General features: G+C 37.6%; 1 protein-coding gene across 1 annotated transcript in view; it reads left to right on the top strand.

Annotated features, from left to right (window-relative positions):
- Positions 1-20,263, top strand: part of LOC130547505 (receptor-type tyrosine-protein phosphatase beta-like) — a 39,238-nt gene that overhangs the window by 2,564 nt on the left and 16,411 nt on the right. The window contains exons 2-6 of the mRNA XM_057323468.1: positions 1,353-1,434; positions 1,535-1,625; positions 1,855-1,931; positions 2,232-2,366; positions 2,540-2,662. Coding sequence (XP_057179451.1) covers positions 1,353-1,434; positions 1,535-1,625; positions 1,855-1,931; positions 2,232-2,366; positions 2,540-2,662 — 508 coding nt within the window. The remainder of the gene's footprint in view (positions 1-1,352; positions 1,435-1,534; positions 1,626-1,854; positions 1,932-2,231; positions 2,367-2,539; positions 2,663-20,263) is intronic.

Consider the following 20,263-nt stretch of genomic DNA (forward strand, 5'->3'; position numbering starts at 1 on the left):
AAGCTAACACGCTATTGCTATGCTAACGGCGTTAAGTTAACTATCACTTTTGGTTTAGACTCTTCCAAGTAAATAACAGGAACAGGGTTATTGAGATATCAGGATAAGTTAGCAACGACAATAATAATTAACGAAAATAAAATACACTAATATTAGAGCGAAGTGATAAGAGCACGGATACAAACAAGCTGCCGGCATATGTCTTAGACAGTACCATATGTCTTAGACAGTAAAGAAAACTTAATGTTAAGCTCAAGAGTCAAGAGCCCAACTAAAGCAAACACTGATCACAATAATGGTGATTTGTTTCAACATTAATTGCAGGTGCAAAAGTGATATTGATTCAATGCAATTAACATTGACCAATCAGCTATTTAACATTGATTCAATGGTTGCTTGCCCCAGTGACAAGCCATTGTACCCCTAAAGGTACAAATCTGCCACATTTTTTCTGACAGTGTGTTCACTTAACATGTTACTTTCATATTGAGTTTACATGTTTCACTCATGTTCTCTACATGTTAATTTCATGTAGAGTTTACATGTTTCACTCATGTTCTCTACATGCTAATTTCATGTTGAGTTTACATGTTTCACTCATGTTCTCTCTATATGTTAATTTAATGTTGAGTTCACTTGATTCATTTATGTTCTTGCTACATGTTAATTTCATGTTAAGAACACATGACTCAAACATGTGGAACCAATGTCCATGATTGAATCATGTTAAACCAATGAGTCATTTTTTTGAGTGTACTGTATAATGATGTGTGATAAGTATAATGATTATTTTACCATTTATTTTTACATTCACTACTATATTAAAAAAGTATTGTCTTTTTTTGTTCTGTTGAACATAAAATGATATATTTTGAAGAATGTTGGAAAGCAAACAGTTCTGCAGCACCTTTGACTACCATTTAAATTTGTCCTACTATTGTAGTCAATGATATTTGTTGGTTTGGAACAACTTTAAGGTGAGTAAATGATGACAGAATTTTCATTTTTGGCTAAACTGTCCCTTTAACACATAATCTGTATGGATAAAAACCTTCTGGTCCAAACCAGGTTCTCTCATGTTTAATTTTTTAATGTTTCATGCTCTAAGTTGTGTACATTTTGGGACTTTTACAAAACAAAAATATTTTATCTACAAAGTCAAATGAAATGCAAAAACTTTGAAGCTCACTATCTTTAAACTGTAAGGATAAACCTTACTGATCCTATTAATAGACTTGAACCTAAGACCAGTTTATGATTCCAACCCTAAACAATGTCCTGTCAATGTTCATTGTTGAGTTTTTCATCAAAAATAAAAATGTAAAGTGTATTTTCTCTATTTTCTGTACTAGCTCTGTCAGAGCAGCCAACTTTGAAAACCATCTCACAAAACTTCAAGCTGATTCTAGTTACTTTCTCAGCGAAGAGTTTGAGGTAAAGCACATCAAATAGCAAAGTCTAACAAAGCAATGATAGTAAAATAACAGTAGACATACATCTTCCTTTCCACATTTTTTTCCCAAATATTAAAAAGGACCTAAAGGATGTCGGACGAAGCCAAACCCAAAACTCTGCACGCTTACCTGGGAACCGAAGCAAAAACCGATACAACAACATACTGCCTTGTAAGTAGAGCCCTCATATTATTATCATCAATCAATTCTGTGTCTAATAAATAGGTGGGTATTGTAGTTGCTTTAATATTGTTGCTTGGGTTTATCCTGGTTTTGTCATTTTGCATAAAACTGATCATTTCTGGCTCTTCTGTAACACCTGCATTGTGTCCAATTATGGGGTTACACTACCATCTAATGGTCATTTGTAGATTCATAATATATCACTGAATATCTGCAGATGATTCAACGCGAGTGAGATTGTCTTGCTTGAATGGCGAGCCCTGCTCAGACTTCATCAACGCCAACTACATGCCTGTGAGTTTAGTAGACATAACTTAATTCAGCTAATTGTCCATTGACTCAAAGCCTGGACAAATATATCATTGGCTGTTGACTGTGTGATTTCCAATTTCCACATACTTAGTGTTCCTAAGATCCGTTTTGTACTACGGGTGGTACGGTGCAAAGCTAAGGGGTGAATATTTATAAATTATTTAGATTTTATTTAAAACCCAGGTTTAAGTAAGAACAGTGTGACACATGAAACATGATAGCTCAAGATTAGGAACAATCCTGGTTTTATGTACAAAATATTTATATTTGCTGCTTTAACAGGCAAACAATTTCATATGGGAGTATATTGCCACACAAGGGCCTCTTCCAGGTACCAAGGATGATTTCTGGCGGATGGTGTGGGAACAAAATGCACACAGCATTGTTATGGTTACCCAGTGTGTGGAAAGGGGCATGGTGAGTGAAATGTCTTCTGGTGATGTTTTTAAGGGTTTTGAAGAAACTCCTTAACTGAGATTAGATGCACACTGTATAGTTTTGGCCACGATTATGCCATTTTAGTCAAAGTTTAGGGATTTGTCATATTCCATATTTTTTGACAATTACAGCATCTCATGTGTATGATTTAGGTGAAGTGTGACCGTTACTGGCCCCCTGACAGTGAGCCTTTGTGTTACGGTGATGTTGTGGTGCAGATGATCTCCGAGAAGATCCTTCCAGAATGGACAATTCGAGACTTTAAGATTTTATGCGTAAGTGTGATAAAGTTATGAATGAATGAATGAGGCATTTATATAGCGCTTTATTGTGTATTGCTGTACACCCAAAGCACTTTACGATATGAGGGGGGTCTCTCCTCAGCCACCACCAGTCTGCAGCATCCACCTGGATGATGCGACGGCAGGCACAGTACACTGTAAAAGAATAGTGATGGGAAGTTCGGATCATTTTACTGACTGGGATCTTTGAGTCTCGTTCAGCAAAATGAACGAATCTTTTTTCGAGTCATATCGTTCATTTCGTTCATTTTAGCAAAATATAATTAAAATGTTACATGTTACTTTCCTAACACATCTACTACTTATGCAAACGTTGATCACATTACAAACAATACAAAACTATAATGCTATAAGAAACAGAAAAGATGAATTCATTGTTTACCTGGGTCTTCAGTCTATGATTAGCTCACCACACCTCTTATCTGACAAGTCCTCGGGTTTGACGCCTTCGTTCATCACGTGACAGCGTCGTAAGCTAAACCAATGCAGTCAGAGCCGGAAAGAGAATTGATTAGTTCTGAGTCTTCGGGTTTGATGCCTTCGTTCATCACGTGACAGCGTCGTAAGCTAAACCAATGCAGTCAGAGCCGGAAAGAGAATTGATTAGTTCACCTCTCGAGTTTTCGGGTTTGACTCCTTCGTTCATCACGTGACAGCGTCGTAAGCTAAACCAATGCAGTCAGAGCCGGAAAGAGAATTGATTAGTTCACCTCTCGAGTCTTCGGGTTTGATGCCTTCGTTCATCACGTGACAGCGTCGTAAGCTAAACCAATGCAGTCAGAGCCGGAAAGAGAATTGATTAGTTCACCTCTCGAGTCTTCGGGTTTGAATCGTTCGTTCTTCTTGAATTCCAGTACAGGACCCATAATGTTGCGCAATGCGCATGCGCGACTGAACGAATCACTCCCTAAGACGACTCGTTCTTCCCGAGTCACATTAAAGATTCGTTCAAAATGAACGAATCGTTCAAGAACGACCCATCACTATAAAAGAATTCCCTGTTAAATTACAGTAAACAACTGGCAGCTATATTTGCCAGCACATAGCTGTAATTTTACAGCATACCTACTGTAATCTGCAACAACAGTTTATTACTGTAAAAGACATTATAATTTGCACAATATAATACTGTTATTTTACATTTACGCATTTGGCAGATGCTTTTATCCAAAGCGACTTACATTGCATTATTCTATAACATTTATACATAGGTATGTGTAATCCCCCTGGGATCGAACCCACAACCTTGCATTGTTAACACAATGCTCTTACCACTGAGCTACAGGAAAGCTTTTAGCATTTCTGCTGTGATTTCCATTAATTGTTTATTACCAGAGGTGGGACCAAGTCATTGTTTTCAAGTCCCAATCAAGTCCCAAGTCAAAAGAGGCGAGTCCAAGTCAGGTTGCAAGTCATGAATGTTAATGGTACTGAATCAATATCACTTTTGTGCCCACAAAAATCACCATTATTGTGATCAGTGTTTGCTTTAGTTGGGCTTTTGACTCTTTTATTTTAATGTTTAGTTAGTTTTCCTTGGCTGTTGTAGCTGTTAGAAAATACAATCATTGGGTCAAAGCAAGCTTAGACAGAGGCTTGCGTCTGTATAATGATGAACTCATTTTAAAGTTTGTCTTCTCTTGTTCACTGCCAATGTCAGTTCTCTGCTACAGGAGTGTGAGCTTATAAAGCACTGTGAATTTATTTAGGAATGAACACATATAATCACAAACTGTTTAAACAGTTTAACTACACAAACACATCAAGAATCAGTGTATGAATCTCAACAAAGGTGACAATCAACAAAAGAAAAATTCATGATGCAATGCATGCTGGGTAACATCACAGTACAAAACTCATTCATGACTCCCAGCATGCATTGCAGTTGATCTGTTTCTCTGAATTACTTTGATAATGGTCACCATTGTTGATGTCTAAGTGTGTCTGTAATATGTTTCGGGTTATTTGATCAAAGTTATGTGCATTTACAATAAAGAGCACTAAAGCTAGTTATCAAATAATCAGTACTATTCCTTATTTTATGATTAACGAGTGTTAATCTAATCTATTTAATGAGTCAAATGTCATGTAACTTGTTTTTTAGCATTTCTGTCTTAGTGCACAAGCGTTCTTTCTGAAACACTATTACGCCACTGAATAAATAACTTTACTGAATCCGAGGATCAGGAGCCCAACTAAAGCAAACACTGATCACAATAATGGTGATTTTTGTGGCACAAAGGTGATACTGATTCAGTACCATTAACATTCAGGACTTGCAACCTGACTTGGACTCGCCTCTCTTGACTTGGGACTTGATTGGGACTTGAAAACAATGACTTGGTCCCACCTCCGGTAATAAACAATTAATGGAAATCACAGCAGAAATGCTAAAAGCGTTCCTGTAGCTTAGTGGTAAGAGCATTGCGTTAACAATGCAAGGTTGTGGGTTCGATCCCAGGGAATTGCACATACCTATGTATAAATGTTATAGGATAATGCAATGTAAGTAGTATATATAGGGGGCATTGTGTCAAAATGATTGATGGTGACCCTTGACCTTTGCGGGGGGGGGTTGAATTACTTCCGGACCACCCACGTTGTGAGGGCCCGCCCCCTTTGCATTGACCTTTGACCGTATCCGCCCCATTGTGAGGGACTGCCCCCTTTGTGTTGAACTTTTGCCCTTTGACAGTATCTGTCCACGTCGTGAGGGATTGCCCACGTCTGGAGTTGAACTCTTGAACTTTTGCCCGTACGGTTACCGAACATTTTTCTCTCTTTTCCGGAGATCATGTTTGGACATGTTTTAATGAGGTTGACGCGTATCTTATGCGTGAATAAATAAAGCAACGAGTGATTAAATAAAACAATAAATCGGCGAATAAGTGATTAAAGAAAGAATTGGTTATATAAGTGATTAAATAAATATTGAATACGCAAATAAACAAAGCAAGTAATGAATAAGTAAATAAACAAAGCAAGGAATGAATAAGTAATTAAATAAAGCACTCTCTCTCTCTCTCTCTTTTTATATATATAGGCTGTGATAAAACTGTGGTAAAACTTACGTTGGTTGAAAGATCACATTCCTGCCGTTATACTGAAAGGACTGTTTCAGACATTCCAGCGTTGCAAACACACCGACTCGTAAATCATCGTGACGTTTAAGCGGTACGTAATTCAGAGTTTTCATCCGGCAGGGCGACAGCGTCGGACGTTTTAATCGGGTATGATTTGTTTTACATCCCTAGCGTGAAAATTTGGCCGGATTATGACGGGTTATTTGTGTAGCTTCACGAGCGAGCATATTATCTCGACACAGGGATGCGTTGTATAGGATCGCCAGCTGAGGCTTTCGCCCTCGGGCAATGAGTGACCAATTGACCTGTGTGTACCCGAAGCATTCTATGGGACAAACTATAATCTCGCTATATCTCTAACTAATCAGAAAACAGCTTTTGCTACTAACATTCTAAACATATCCGCTTTATTCATCAGTATCTGTTTTGTTTAAAACTTAAACCATTCTCACACGTGTCTGATTGTACAGGGGCCTCCATGAAAATGGCTTGACCCAATAAATGTTTGTATGCGTGCACGAGTGTTCACCAAGAGCGGTTACCTTCCAGCGTTCATGTTTCTGAAAAAAAACAAACAAAAAAAACATATCTGACTATCCATTCTTCAAACTGTGTCTACAACACTGTATAATTAAAGCACATGTTTTCCTAACTGCATGGAGCGGTGTCTTTAAATGGTGTCCATGATGTTGCCCCTATCCTGACTGTTTTCCTTCTGTCTGAGAAGATGCCAGTGCGTCCACCAACCAAGGGTGAAGAAAAAAAATCATCTTTATTGCTAGTGTTCATAGCATCACAGCAGGCAGTTGGGTGATTCCTTAAAACACAAAGCAGATTTTGATTGAACAGCAAGAAACCTTAAATTGAATGTACGACATGTTAATTTCATGAATGTGTTTTATATCATGCCTCCAGGTTGTATCATAAAAATAAGTCTGCATAAGGTTTTCAAAATAATTTTTTTAGATTAAAAATGAAAGTGATTCTATCAAAGGTATGCCTTTTAACATAACTGTTTATATGATTCTAAACTGATATTCTTTAAAACATTTAGAATAGTCAAATCTCACACATCCTGTTATTACGAGTTGTCTTTGCACATCTGTTTTAGTGGTTAGTGTTAAACTGTGGCAACCCCTTAACACCTAGACACGATTCTAAGATTTACTGACTTATAGGATCAAGAGCTCAACTAAAAGAAACACTAAACTCTATGAGGGTGACTTCTTATTGTTGATGTGTTCTTCAGTGATTTTGTTTGTTAACAGCAGGTGTTCATCATTATGATCAATCATCACTTAATGAATCACTTCATTATCTCATTATCTTCAACACTGCTTCAGTGTTACTTTTAACGCACTATAGTGTGGACACATATAGACACCCAGCAGTGTTCATTTAACACTGGACAATTTGCTTTGTATAATATATGACAACAGAATTCAAAGCTTCATTCTAAAATCTCAATGGAAGCTTTGAATGTAAATATTGCATGGAAAAATTATGTTCAGTACAGTCTATTATGAGCGGTCAAAATGACCGCTACGGCCATTCTCGTAGTGACAGATTTCCTGGAGTTCTACTGTGAAAAATGTTCCGTACTTTTTTTACGGAAAAATACCTGCAGCTGTGGTTGCCAGCAAAATTCTGTAAAAATTCTGGGAAAAGCACATAATCAGCTTTGCAGTTTAAAACTTTAGGGCAAAAACTTCAAGCTGTGTATGAAATTATTACATTTGAGTGTTTTATACTAAGAAAATTTCTTTATATAAAATGAAAACATAGACCTAATGGATAAAAGTGAAAGCATTACTTATTTTATTTCTTTGCGACTCATCATTAATAAACATCAAAGTCACTTTTGAACAAAGCTACATGCAGCATATTAACAGTACCTCTTTGCCTGACCTTGACTTAAACACAGACTCCACTCTTCAGCATAGTGGTGACCCACAAAACATTTAATGTCAGGAAAGAGAAGAGACAATAAAATTTCTGTAGTTTTAACGGAAAAATACCGGCAGCTGTGGTTGCCTGTAAACTACCGTAAAAACAGTCCCTGTGAAGCAAAAGTGGTGATTGTCTTCAGTATTCTGACATGTTTCCAAGATGAATAGTGGGTGTGGCTCATGTTTTCAGCTGTGAATTGATTGGACAAATAAAAACAGGATGTTCCTGTATTTTTACGCAGGGATGGGCATGTATTTCAAATACAAAATACTTAACCCTTAACATGCATAGGGCCCATGGGCGGGTTAACACTTAATATTTGTTGAAACTTACCATCATGGTGATCAGTGTTTCCTTGAGTTGAGCTCTTGACTCTAGAAGTTTAAATGTTGTATTTAATTTGGCATTCTGTAACTGTGTGCTTTTTAGTGATGGGAAGTTTAAGTCATTTTTGCGATTCGGTTGTTTAAAGCTCGTTCAGTAAAATGAATGAATCTTTTTGCAAGTCATTTCGTTCATCTGAGCAGAGTTAAATTAATGTTCCATGTTAATAGCCAAATTACCCCATAACGTTTATTTATGCTAGTTTTGATCAGATATATTATAAGAAATAACTTCTATTGTAGTTAGAGACAAGTTATGAGAAACAGTTATTTAATTATTTCCTGACAGTATTTCTGTTAAGTTATGTATTTATAATTCATTAACCATTTTGGGTCACTCAGGTATGCAATAAGGTTTACAGGTTGTTGTTTTTTACTAAAAAGTCTCATGCAGTTTGCAAAGTATATAATAATAGGCTATTGAAATCATTTAAATGTGCAATTATTTAATAAGAGATCACTTGTGTAATATATGCATTAGACATAAACACTGACTTTACTAGTGTTGCTTATGTTTATATTTTGCCAGCACAGTTCTTATGCAAAATAGTTAGTTATTAAGATAAATTAAAAACACATGCAGAAATCCACAAGAAACATTTATGAATATACTGACAGAAAAAAGAACAGAACGGTACGTTTTAGAGAAGATGTTTATTGCACATATCTTTTGATCATTTTATAATATTTCTTCCTATAATACAACATATAACACGTACATCATGCATTTGACTGATGATCCGGGAAGTGGTCACGTAACGTTAAAGACTCGGACTCGAAGACTCCGGTACAGGCTGCAGGTTTGCCTGCGGAGCTACCATTTGACAAAAGAACAAAAGGACTCGGACCCGATGACTCGAGAGACGAACTAATCATTTCTCTTTCTGGTATAAGAACTTGGACCCGATGACTCGAGAGTCTTCATTACTGTTTCTGGTACAATGTTGCACATGCGCGGTCAACACAAACTGAACGAATCACTCGCTGAGACACTCGTTACTCCCGAGTCATTTTAAAGATTCGTTCAAAAAGAACGAATCGTTCATGAACGACCCATCACTAGTGCTTTTAGAGTACATTTGTTTTGCCATTGAAAATAGGAATCCAGTCAAATGGCGCTTGTTGTTGACATAGCCATCATCTCATAGCTTGATTTACATATCTCATCTTGATTGTGTGGATATTCTGAAAGAACAGTACATGTATGATATAATTTTGATGTGGCGAAAGACATGTGATAACAGAATGCAAATAAAAAATGTAACTACTGGAGAGTTTAGAATCACACAGACATGAAGAAACAGTGTATGAATCTCAACAATGGTGACAAACAACAAAAGAAAACCTCATGCTGCAATGCATGCTGGGAAACATCATAGTACAAAACTCATTTATGCTCATAGCATGCATTGCAGCATGATGTTTTCTTTTGTTGTTTTTCACCATTGTTGAGATTCATACACTGATTCTTCATGTCTGTGTGATTCTAAACGCTTATGTAGATACAGTTATAATTTGCATGTTGACAAATCTTCCTTTACATCACAATAATACCACACTATAATGTTCCTCTAAATGCACACAATGCAAGAACCAAAAGATGCAGCTTCACAGGGACTGCAGCATAACATCCACGACTTGATGTTTTAATGTTGTTTAAAGTCACCATTATTGTGATCAGTGTTTGCTTTAGTTGGGCTCTTTCATCTTTCATTTCCTAAACAGTAGTGGTGGGAAATACTGTAAAATTTAGTATCAATGCGATATCAAGTAAACACAGGACCAGTGTTGCTGATACCAATACTTTTAACTTTTAAAAAGCATTCACTTGAATTTACATATATTTTTCTGTAAATGAATTGTCATGATTTATCAGATGAATGCATCATTAATATGCTTAATCTGAATACATTTTCATGACCACTGAAATATTTTGTGATTTCTGCTCTTAATGTGCCTGTAGGCTAATTAATCATGCAGCTGTTAAAACACTGGACATCATTTAAACCAAATAAATCTATTTATTTAGTTATTTATTCCTGTAATCAAATTTGCAAACTTGAACTTTGCACCAAATTATTACTGGAAAATAGTAACAATAACAGATTAACAAAACAGAAAAAACTATATATAACAAAACAATTTCTCGTTATCCCAGTACTACTTCTCTAGCTAACAAAAAACAGTGCACAAAATTATTACTCAAGAACAAAGATCTTAAAACTGCTTTTCCGTTTTTGTTCAGTGTTATGTTTAGACAAAATAATAGAACAAATTAACATGTTTCCCTTTCATTACACTTTTTTTAAGTGAATTTATAAACAAAGTGCACACTGTTATTTAAGCACTTTATTTACTTTGTGTCTCAAACAATGAAGTACTTTCAATCTTTGGCTTAATTCACCGAGGTGAAAAAACTACACACGATTCTTCTCTTCTTTTTTTCGCTGGCTGCAGCAGCGTCGCGTTCTTGCGCTTGGCGCTGCTGAGTCACGTGATAGCAGACTACAAAACACAGCAGGGCAGGGAGGAGCAACGTGTGCAAAACTAGGTGTATGGGAAATAGTTTCTCTTCATTATACAATTATTAGCTACATTAGTAAATAAATTAAATCAGTAGTAAAAACTAAAAACACATTAGTATCGATATTTTTATGTTAGGATCAATCCTTTTCGATACAACCTCAGTATCGATACTTCAGGATCGATCCGCCCACCACTGCTAAACAGTAATTTTCTTTTGGTTGCTATTACAGTGTTTTGTATAAACATAGTTTTTGTAGCAAATACTATCAAAAGAAAATGAGATACGACTCTCCGTCAGAATTTCAGACTTTTTATTTCTGATGTTGTTTTGTTTTTCATTGGCTTTTTGTTATAACAGTCTGAATGAGTTTATATTGGAGACCCACAACTCCTGCAACAACCCATATAAAAAAAATTTGAACAGTTAAAAGGTGTGCATTTTGTTTTTTGACAAGAATCAGCGTATGAATCTCAGCAATGGTGATGCAATGCATGCTGGGAATTATGAATAAGTTTTGTGCTATGCCTTGCAACATGAAGTTTTCGTTTGCTGATTGTCACCATTGTTGAGATTCATACACGGATTCTTGATGTCTGTGTGTCTAAATATTTATTCGTTTCAGTTTTCACAAATCTTTCTAGACAGCAAAATGCAATCAAACTCCCAGATGTAATAATGTCCTTTCAGGATCAGCAGCACAGCAATTTACTCAAATTTAAACATGATAGTTATCTCAATGACCTCCAACCAATAACATTTGATTAGATTATCATTTGCATTACCAAAACAAATGTACTTTAAAAGTACATAGTTACAATTAATCTAAAGAGTAAATGTCAAGGGTCAAGAGCCCAACTCAAGGAAACTCTGATTACCATGATGGTGATTTTGTCAGCTGGGAACGTTCTTAAAACATAAAAACTGACATTTTGAATATTTTAAAACGTAAAAAACCTCTAAGGAACGTTCTTATAACAAACTTTTGTTAGCTGGGTTGTGTTTCAGGTTGTAGTTGTTGTGTTTCTCTGAGTAAATTTAATTTTGTAGTTTTTGTTGATCTTTTCTGCAGTGATTGTGTTTGTTAACAGCAGATGTTCATCACTAATGACTCAATCATCACTATAATAATAATGAAACTCAATACAAATTCTGTCAAACAGGAGCACAGAAAGGTGTTGGTTTTAGGATAAATCTGGGCCAGAATTGAAATGAACTGTTGTTTAAATTTGGGTCAGTTCTGCTTTATTTGTTTTGTTTTTGGCTGACATGCGGCATTGCTTTGGCTTGCTTGTGGCCTAAACCTGGCAAACAGGAGCGGACCACCCAAGTGCCATCATTCCATGCGATATGTGGGCCAGATGAGGGGGTATGGGGTGTAACGTGTGGGCCAGATTTGCGCTGCAAATATTTGCTATCTGGGAAGTGAAGACGACGTAGAAACTTGCGGGTTACCACGTTTGAAGAAGCTGGTAGGCTCTGTAAGATCTTACCTCACAATGGGGTGTAAGTTGCACCCCTAGGGCATAAGAGCCCCCCAAAATTCCCCATTGACTTATAATCGGACAGAAAACATAACTCAAAGTGAGGATGTCGTAGAAACTTGCGGGTTACCATGCTTGAAGAAGCTGGCAGGCTCTGTAAGAACTTACTTCACAATGGGGTGTGAGAGCCTCCCAAAATTCCCCATTGATTCATAATGGGACAGGAAACATGCCCACATAAGGTGTCATAACTGTACCATGTTGAATAACTTCACAGTACAACCACTTAGAGACAAAGGGGTGGGCTCATTTTACTCAGGTAACCAATCAGTATCACAGGAACTTCCTTAAGCTACGAAGACACGCCCATAGCAACCATTTACAGCAACCTAGCAACCGCTCCCATAGACTCCCATTATAAAAAGTCCATATGGATATCTTTGCAACACAGTGTCGTAGAGACAAGGGGATGGGATCAATTTACTCAGGCAACCAATCAGTATCCCTGAAACTTGATTAATTTACGTAGCCACGCCCATAGCAACAAAACATGTTAACTTAGCAACCATTTAACAAGACCTATAACTCTGCATCAGAACATCGTAGAGACATGGGGGTTGGTTTGTTTCACTTGGTACTTGAAGCAGTATCAATTGGCATATACCAAGCCACGCCCATAGCAACCAAACAGGTTAGCCTAGCAACCGTTTAGTAAAACCTATATCTGTGCATAAGAACATCATAGAGATACGTGGGTTGGTTCGTTTCACTTATAGGTTAGAGTATTATCAATTGCAGCTGCCAAGCCACGCCAATAGCAACCAAACATGTTAGCCTAGTAACCGATTAGCAATATGTATATCTCTGCATCAGAACATCATAGAGACACGGGGGTTGGTTAGTTTCACTCATAGCTTAGAGTATCATCAAATGGCAGATGCTAAGCCACGCCCATAGCAACCAAACAGGTTAGTCTAGCAGCCGTTTTGCAATACCTATATCTCTGCATCAGAACATCTTAGAGAAATGGGGTTTGGTTCGTTTCACTTATGGCTTGGAGTATTATCAATTACAAGCTACCAGGCCACGCCCACAGCAACCAAACACATGACCTTAGCAACCGTTTAGCAGGACCAATATCCAGAGGTGGGTAGTCCAGGGGCCAAAGAGTAAAAGTCCTGCCATATTTTTGTTTCACCCATGAACTGTGATTGCTGATTTCACCAGAGGAGGAACCAAGTCATTCCTTTCAAGTCACAAGTCAAATCCCAAGTCCTCAAAGATTTAAAGTTAATGAGATAATTAAGTGAGTAATGAAATAATGATTGAGCATTAGTGATGAACACCTTCTGTTAACAATCAACTTCACTGAAGAAAAGAAAAACACAAGAACTACAACTGACTTCAGCCACAGCCTTGGATGACATGAGCTGGAAGAAAGAAAACAACAACAACAACACCACCACCATAATTGTGCTCAGTGTTTGCTTTAGTTGGGCTCTTGAGCCTTTCAGTAATTCAAAGAGATTTGCCTCTAAGCAATTACAATATTATTTCACAACAAACATTTGTATAACTCTGAATCAAATCTTAAAGGAGCAGAATAGTTTATGCTTTCCATGAATGAGTGTTTCTGGTTTAAATCTCTCCGGGTTTATTAATTACATTTGGATCTAAAAAAACTCCTAAATAAATATCTTAAATATAGAGATAACAAATCCTGATCAGGCTTTTACACATGAACATTTATCATACGAAGTTCAACAGTGGTGACAATAATTAGTCATACTGCATTGCATGATGGGAGTTTTTCATGCATTGCAGCATGCAGCGTTTTCTTGATGTCACCATTGTTGAGCTTCATATGCTGGTTCTTGATGTCTGCGTGTGTCTAGAAAAGTGCTGAAGCTCAAATTTGTATATGCGTTACATTGATTTAAAATTCGTTTATTGTAACTATTTGAGAAACACTTTGCTTGTTCCAAAACCTAACCTACCGAGAGAAATATATATATTTTGGCTGTAAACAGTTGAGTATCTCATTATATGAAAGCAGTGAAGAGTTGCTCACTGCACAACTCTGATCTCTCTGCTTTACAACAGCACATGCATTGATACAGAGAGAAATCTAACACAGGAGTCAGGAGCCCAACTAAAGCAAACACTGATCTCTCTGCTTTACAACAGTATATGCATTGATACAGAGAGAAATCTAACGCAGGGGTCAAGGGTTAAGAGCCCAACTAAGCAAACACTGATCTCCATGATGGTGGCATCATTTTGACCAATAAAACATCAACATCTGATCCTCTGTGATTCTCAGTAACAGCAGGTGTTCATCACTAATGCTCAATCATCATTTAATTACTCACTTAATTATCTCATTAACTTTAACTCTTTGAGGACTTGGGATTTGACTTGAGACTTGAAAGGAATGACTTGGTTCCTCTGGCGAAATCAGCGTTCTGAGCTCATGGGTGAAATAAAAATATGGCAGGACTTTTACTCTTTGGCCCCTGGACTACCCACCTCTGCATGGGGTTGGCTCGCTTCACTTGTGGCTCAAAGTATTATCAGTTGCCAGCTGGCAAAGCCACGCCCATAGCAACCAAACCCATGACCTTAGCAACCGTTTAGCCAGACCTACAGTATATCTCTGCATCAGAACAATGAGAACAAAGTTTTACGATAAGTTTAATCGATAAAACCTTTCAAACTCTTCAGGACAGGCTTTGTCAAGCCAACATAAAGTTTGTACTCGAACTTTAGTTTCTAGTTACTTATGATCCGGAACAGTATTATAAGGTGAAAACCAAGGTTACTTTTTAATAATTACTCAGGTCTTACCATATTAGTATTAAGTAATTATGATTCGGAACAGTATTATGAAGTGAAAATCATGATAACCCATTAATAAAAAACAATTCTGGGGTATAGGAAATTAAAAATCAAAATCCCCACTGCAGTATTACCAATAAATAAAACAGTACTGTAAAAAGAAAATCTTGTAATTACTTACAATCCACACACACCAGAACAGAGCTGACTATTTATGGACACAAATGACACATTTTAATAAATACTACATTGTAAAAAAATGATTGACTCAACTAATTATTCTGTAATGCTCCTTCCTCCAAAGGAATGACATCAATGAAGAATGCCAGTCTGGATTTAGAGCATGTCACAGTACAGAGACTGCTTTGATCAGAGTTACAAATGATCTGCTATTGGCGTCTGACCGAGGTTGTATCTCGTTATTGGTGCTGCTAGACCTTAGTGCTGCATTCGATACCATTGACCACAGCACACTCCTACATAGACTCGAAAATTATGTCGGCATTAAGGGAATAGCTTTGAAATGGTTTAAATCTTATTTATCCGACCGTTTTCAATTTGTAGCAATAAACAATGAGGTGTCACGCAAATCGCAAGTCCAGTACGGTGTACCACAGGGCTCAGTCTTAGGGCCTCTGCTCTTCGCATTATACATGCTACCTCTAGGAGATATAATAAAGCGACACGGAGTTAGCTTTCACTGTTATGCTGATGATACTCAACTTTATATTTCCTCGAAGCCTCATGAAACACAGCAGTTCCATCGAATAATGGAATGCATAGTCGATATAAAAAACTGGATGAGTAACAACTTTTTATTACTGAACTCGGACAAAACGGAAGTGTTACTTATTGGACCGAAAACTGCTATAAGTAACAACCAAGAATACTGTTTAACTATTGACGGATGTTCCATAAAACCCTCGTCGTCAGCAAAGAATCTTGGCGTTCTATTCGATAGTAATCTGTCATTTGAGAGCCACGTCGCCAACACCTGTAAAATTGCGTTTTTCCATTTTAAGAATATATCTAAACTACGTCATATGCTGTCAATCTCAGATGCAGAGAAGTTAATTCATGCATTCATGACATCAAGACTAGATTACTGTAATGCACTGTTAGGTGGTTGCCCTGCAGGCTTATTACAAAAACTCCAATTGGTCCAAAACGCGGCAGCTCGAGTTCTTACACGTACAAAAAAGTATGAACATATTAGCCCGGTTCTGTCAACCTTGCACTGGTTACCTATAAAGCATCGCGTTAACTTTAAAATCTTGCTTATTACCTATAAAGCCTTACATGGTTTAGCTCCTCAGTACTTGAATGAACTCCTTTTGTATTACAGTCCTTCACGTGCATTACGCTCTCAGGCGTCCTGTCAGTTGGTAATACCTAGAATTTCAAAATCAAGTGCAGGTGGTAGATCCTTTTCCTATCTAGCGCCTAAACTTTGGAATAGTCTTCCCTGCACTGTCCGGGAGGCAGACACACTCTGTCAGTTTAAATCTAGACTAAAGACGCATCTTTTTAATCTTGCATACACTACTCTTCCATAATATAAATCTTCAGAGGGTTTAGGCTGCATTAGTTAGATCAACCGGAACCAAAAACACAACTGATGTACTTGTTGCATCAAAGAGTACAGAACAGTACTCTACTCTCAGCCAGTCTTGTCTCATTGTTCCAAGGTTACCACAGCGAGCAGGATGCAGTTCATGGCCTGACCTGATGGTAGAGCGGAGAATGGGAAGTGGGGACCTGACAAGAGCTGAGATGATAGAGCTGGATAAAGAAGGACGCGGTCTCTTGACATGTCTTCACCACAAAACTTCAAATGCTATTAGATTATTAATGATAATCTTAAACTATAATTTATTTTATTATTAAGTTTATTTATTTTATTTAGCCTTGTTGTGCAAGTTCTCTGGAGCTTGTGCAGAGGCAGCAGCTTTTGCCAGAGGGGAACTGGAATCCCCTGGTTGGGCCTGGGTTCTCCTGAGGTTTTTTTTCTCGNTCCTTCGTTCATCACGTGACAGCGTCGTAAGCTAAACCAATGCAGTCAGAGCCGGAAAGAGAATTGATTAGTTCACCTCTCGAGTTTTCGGATTTGACTCCTTCGTTCATCACGTGACAGCGTCGTAAGCTAAACCAATGCAGTCAGAGCCGGAAAGAGAATTGATTAGTTCACCTCTCGAGTCTTCGGGTTTGATGCCTTCGTTCATCACGTGACAGCGTCGTAAGCTAAACCAATGCAGTCAGAGCCGGAAAGAGAATTGATTAGTTCACCTCTCGAGTCTTCGGGTTTGAATCGTTCGTTCTTCTTGAATTCCAGTACAGGACCCATAATGTTGCGCAATGCGCATGCGCGACTGAACGAATCACTCCCTAAGACGACTCGTTCTTCCCGAGTCACATTAAAGATTCGTTCAAAATGAACGAATCGTTCAAGAACGACCCATCACTATAAAAGAATTCCCTGTTAAATTACAGTAAACAACTGGCAGCTATATTTGCCAGCACATAGCTGTAATTTTACAGCATACCTACTGTAATCTGCAACAACAGTTTATTACTGTAAAAGACATTATAATTTGCACAATATAATACTGTTATTTTACATTTACGCATTTGGCAGATGCTTTTATCCAAAGCGACTTACATTGCATTATTCTATAACATTTATACATAGGTATGTGTAATCCCCCTGGGATCGAACCCACAACCTTGCATTGTTAACACAATGCTCTTACCACTGAGCTACAGGAAAGCTTTTAGCATTTCTGCTGTGATTTCCATTAATTGTTTATTACCAGAGGTGGGACCAAGTCATTGTTTTCAAGTCCCAATCAAGTCCCAAGTCAAAAGAGGCGAGTCCAAGTCAGGTTGCAAGTCATGAATGTTAATGGTACTGAATCAATATCACTTTTGTGCCCACAAAAATCACCATTATTGTGATCAGTGTTTGCTTTAGTTGGGCTTTTGACTCTTTTATTTTAATGTTTAGTTAGTTTTCCTTGGCTGTTGTAGCTGTAAGAAAATACAATCATTGGGTCAAAGCAAGCTTAGACAGAGGCTTGCGTCTGTATAATGATGAACTCATTTTAAAGTTTGTCTTCTCTTGTTCACTGCCAATGTCAGTTCTCTGCTACAGGAGTGTGAGCTTATAAAGCACTGTGAATTTATTTAGGAATGAACACATATAATCACAAACTGTTTAAACAGTTTAACTACACAAACACATCAAGAATCAGTGTATGAATCTCAACAAAGGTGACAATCAACAAAAGAAAAATTCATGATGCAATGCATGCTGGGTAACATCACAGTACAAAACTCATTCATGACTCCCAGCATGCATTGCAGTTGATCTGTTTCTCTGAATTACTTTGATAATGGTCACCATTGTTGATGTCTAAGTGTGTCAGTAATATGTTTCGGGTTATTTGATCAAAGTTATGTGCATTTACAATAAAGAGCACTAAAGCTAGTTATCAAATAATCAGTACTATTCCTTATTTTATGATTAACGAGTGTTAATCTAATCTATTTAATGAGTCAAATGTCATGTAACTTGTTTTTTAGCATTTCTGTCTTAGTGCACAAGCGTTCTTTCTGAAACACTATTACGCCACTGAATAAATAACTTTACTGAATCCGAGGATCAGGAGCCCAACTAAAGCAAACACTGATCACAATAATGGTGATTTTTGTGGCACAAAGGTGATACTGATTCAGTACCATTAACATTCAGGACTTGCAACCTGACTTGGACTCGCCTCTCTTGACTTGGGACTTGATTGGGACTTGAAAACAATGACTTGGTCCCACCTCCGGTAATAAACAATTAATGGAAATCACAGCAGAAATGCTAAAAGCGTTCCTGTAGCTTAGTGGTAAGAGCATTGCGTTAACAATGCAAGGTTGTGGGTTCGATCCCAGGGAATTGCACATACCTATGTATAAATGTTATAGGATAATGCAATGTAAGTAGTATATATAGGGGGCATTGTGTCAAAATGATTGATGGTGACCCTTGACCTTTGCGGGGGGGGGTTGAATTACTTCCGGACCACCCACGTTGTGAGGGCCCGCCCCCTTTGCATTGACCTTTGACCGTATCCGCCCCATTGTGAGGGACTGCCCCCTTTGTGTTGAACTTTTGCCCTTTGACAGTATCTGTCCACGTCGTGAGGGATTGCCCACGTCTGGAGTTGAACTCTTGAACTTTTGCCCGTACGGTTACCGAACATTTTTCTCTCTTTTCCGGAGATCATGTTTGGACATGTTTTAATGAGGTTGACGCGTATCTTATGCGTGAATAAATAAAGCAACGAGTGATTAAATAAAACAATAAATCGGCGAATAAGTGATTAAAGAAAGAATTGGTTATATAAGTGATTAAATAAATATTGAATACGCAAATAAACAAAGCAAGTAATGAATAAGTAAATAAACAAAGCAAGGAATGAATAAGTAATTAAATAAAGCACTCTCTCTCTCTCTCTCTATATATATATATAGGCTGTGATAAAACTGTGGTAAAACTTACGTTGGTTGAAAGATCACATTCCTGCCGTTATACTGAAAGGACTGTTTCAGACATTCCAGCGTTGCAAACACACCGACTCGTAAATCATCGTGACGTTTAAGCGGTACGTAATTCAGAGTTTTCATCCGGCAGGGCGACAGCGTCGGACGTTTTAATCGGGTATGATTTGTTTTACATCCCTAGCGTGAAAATTTGGCCGGATTATGACGGGTTATTTGTGTAGCTTCACGAGCGAGCATATTATCTCGACACAGGGATGCGTTGTATAGGATCGCCAGCTGAGGCTTTCGCCCTCGGGCAATGAGTGACCAATTGACCTGTGTGTACCCGAAGCATTCTATGGGACAAACTATAATCTCGCTATATCTCTAACTAATCAGAAAACAGCTTTTGCTACTAACATTCTAAACATATCCGCTTTATTCATCAGTATCTGTTTTGTTTAAAACTTAAACCATTCTCACACGTGTCTGATTGTACAGGGGCCTCCATGAAAATGGCTTGACCCAATAAATGTTTGTATGCGTGCACGAGTGTTCACCAAGAGCGGTTACCTTCCAGCGTTCATGTTTCTGAAAAAAAACAAACAAAAAAAACATATCTGACTATCCATTCTTCAAACTGTGTCTACAACACTGTATAATTAAAGCACATGTTTTCCTAACTGCATGGAGCGGTGTCATTAAATGGTGTCCATGATGTTGCCCCTATCCTGACTGTTTTCCTTCTGTCTGAGAAGATGCCAGTGCGTCCACCAACCAAG

Source organism: Triplophysa rosa, linkage group LG24 (assembly GCF_024868665.1).
Source record: "Triplophysa rosa linkage group LG24, Trosa_1v2, whole genome shotgun sequence".
Classification (NCBI taxonomy): Eukaryota; Metazoa; Chordata; class Actinopteri; order Cypriniformes; family Nemacheilidae; genus Triplophysa; species Triplophysa rosa.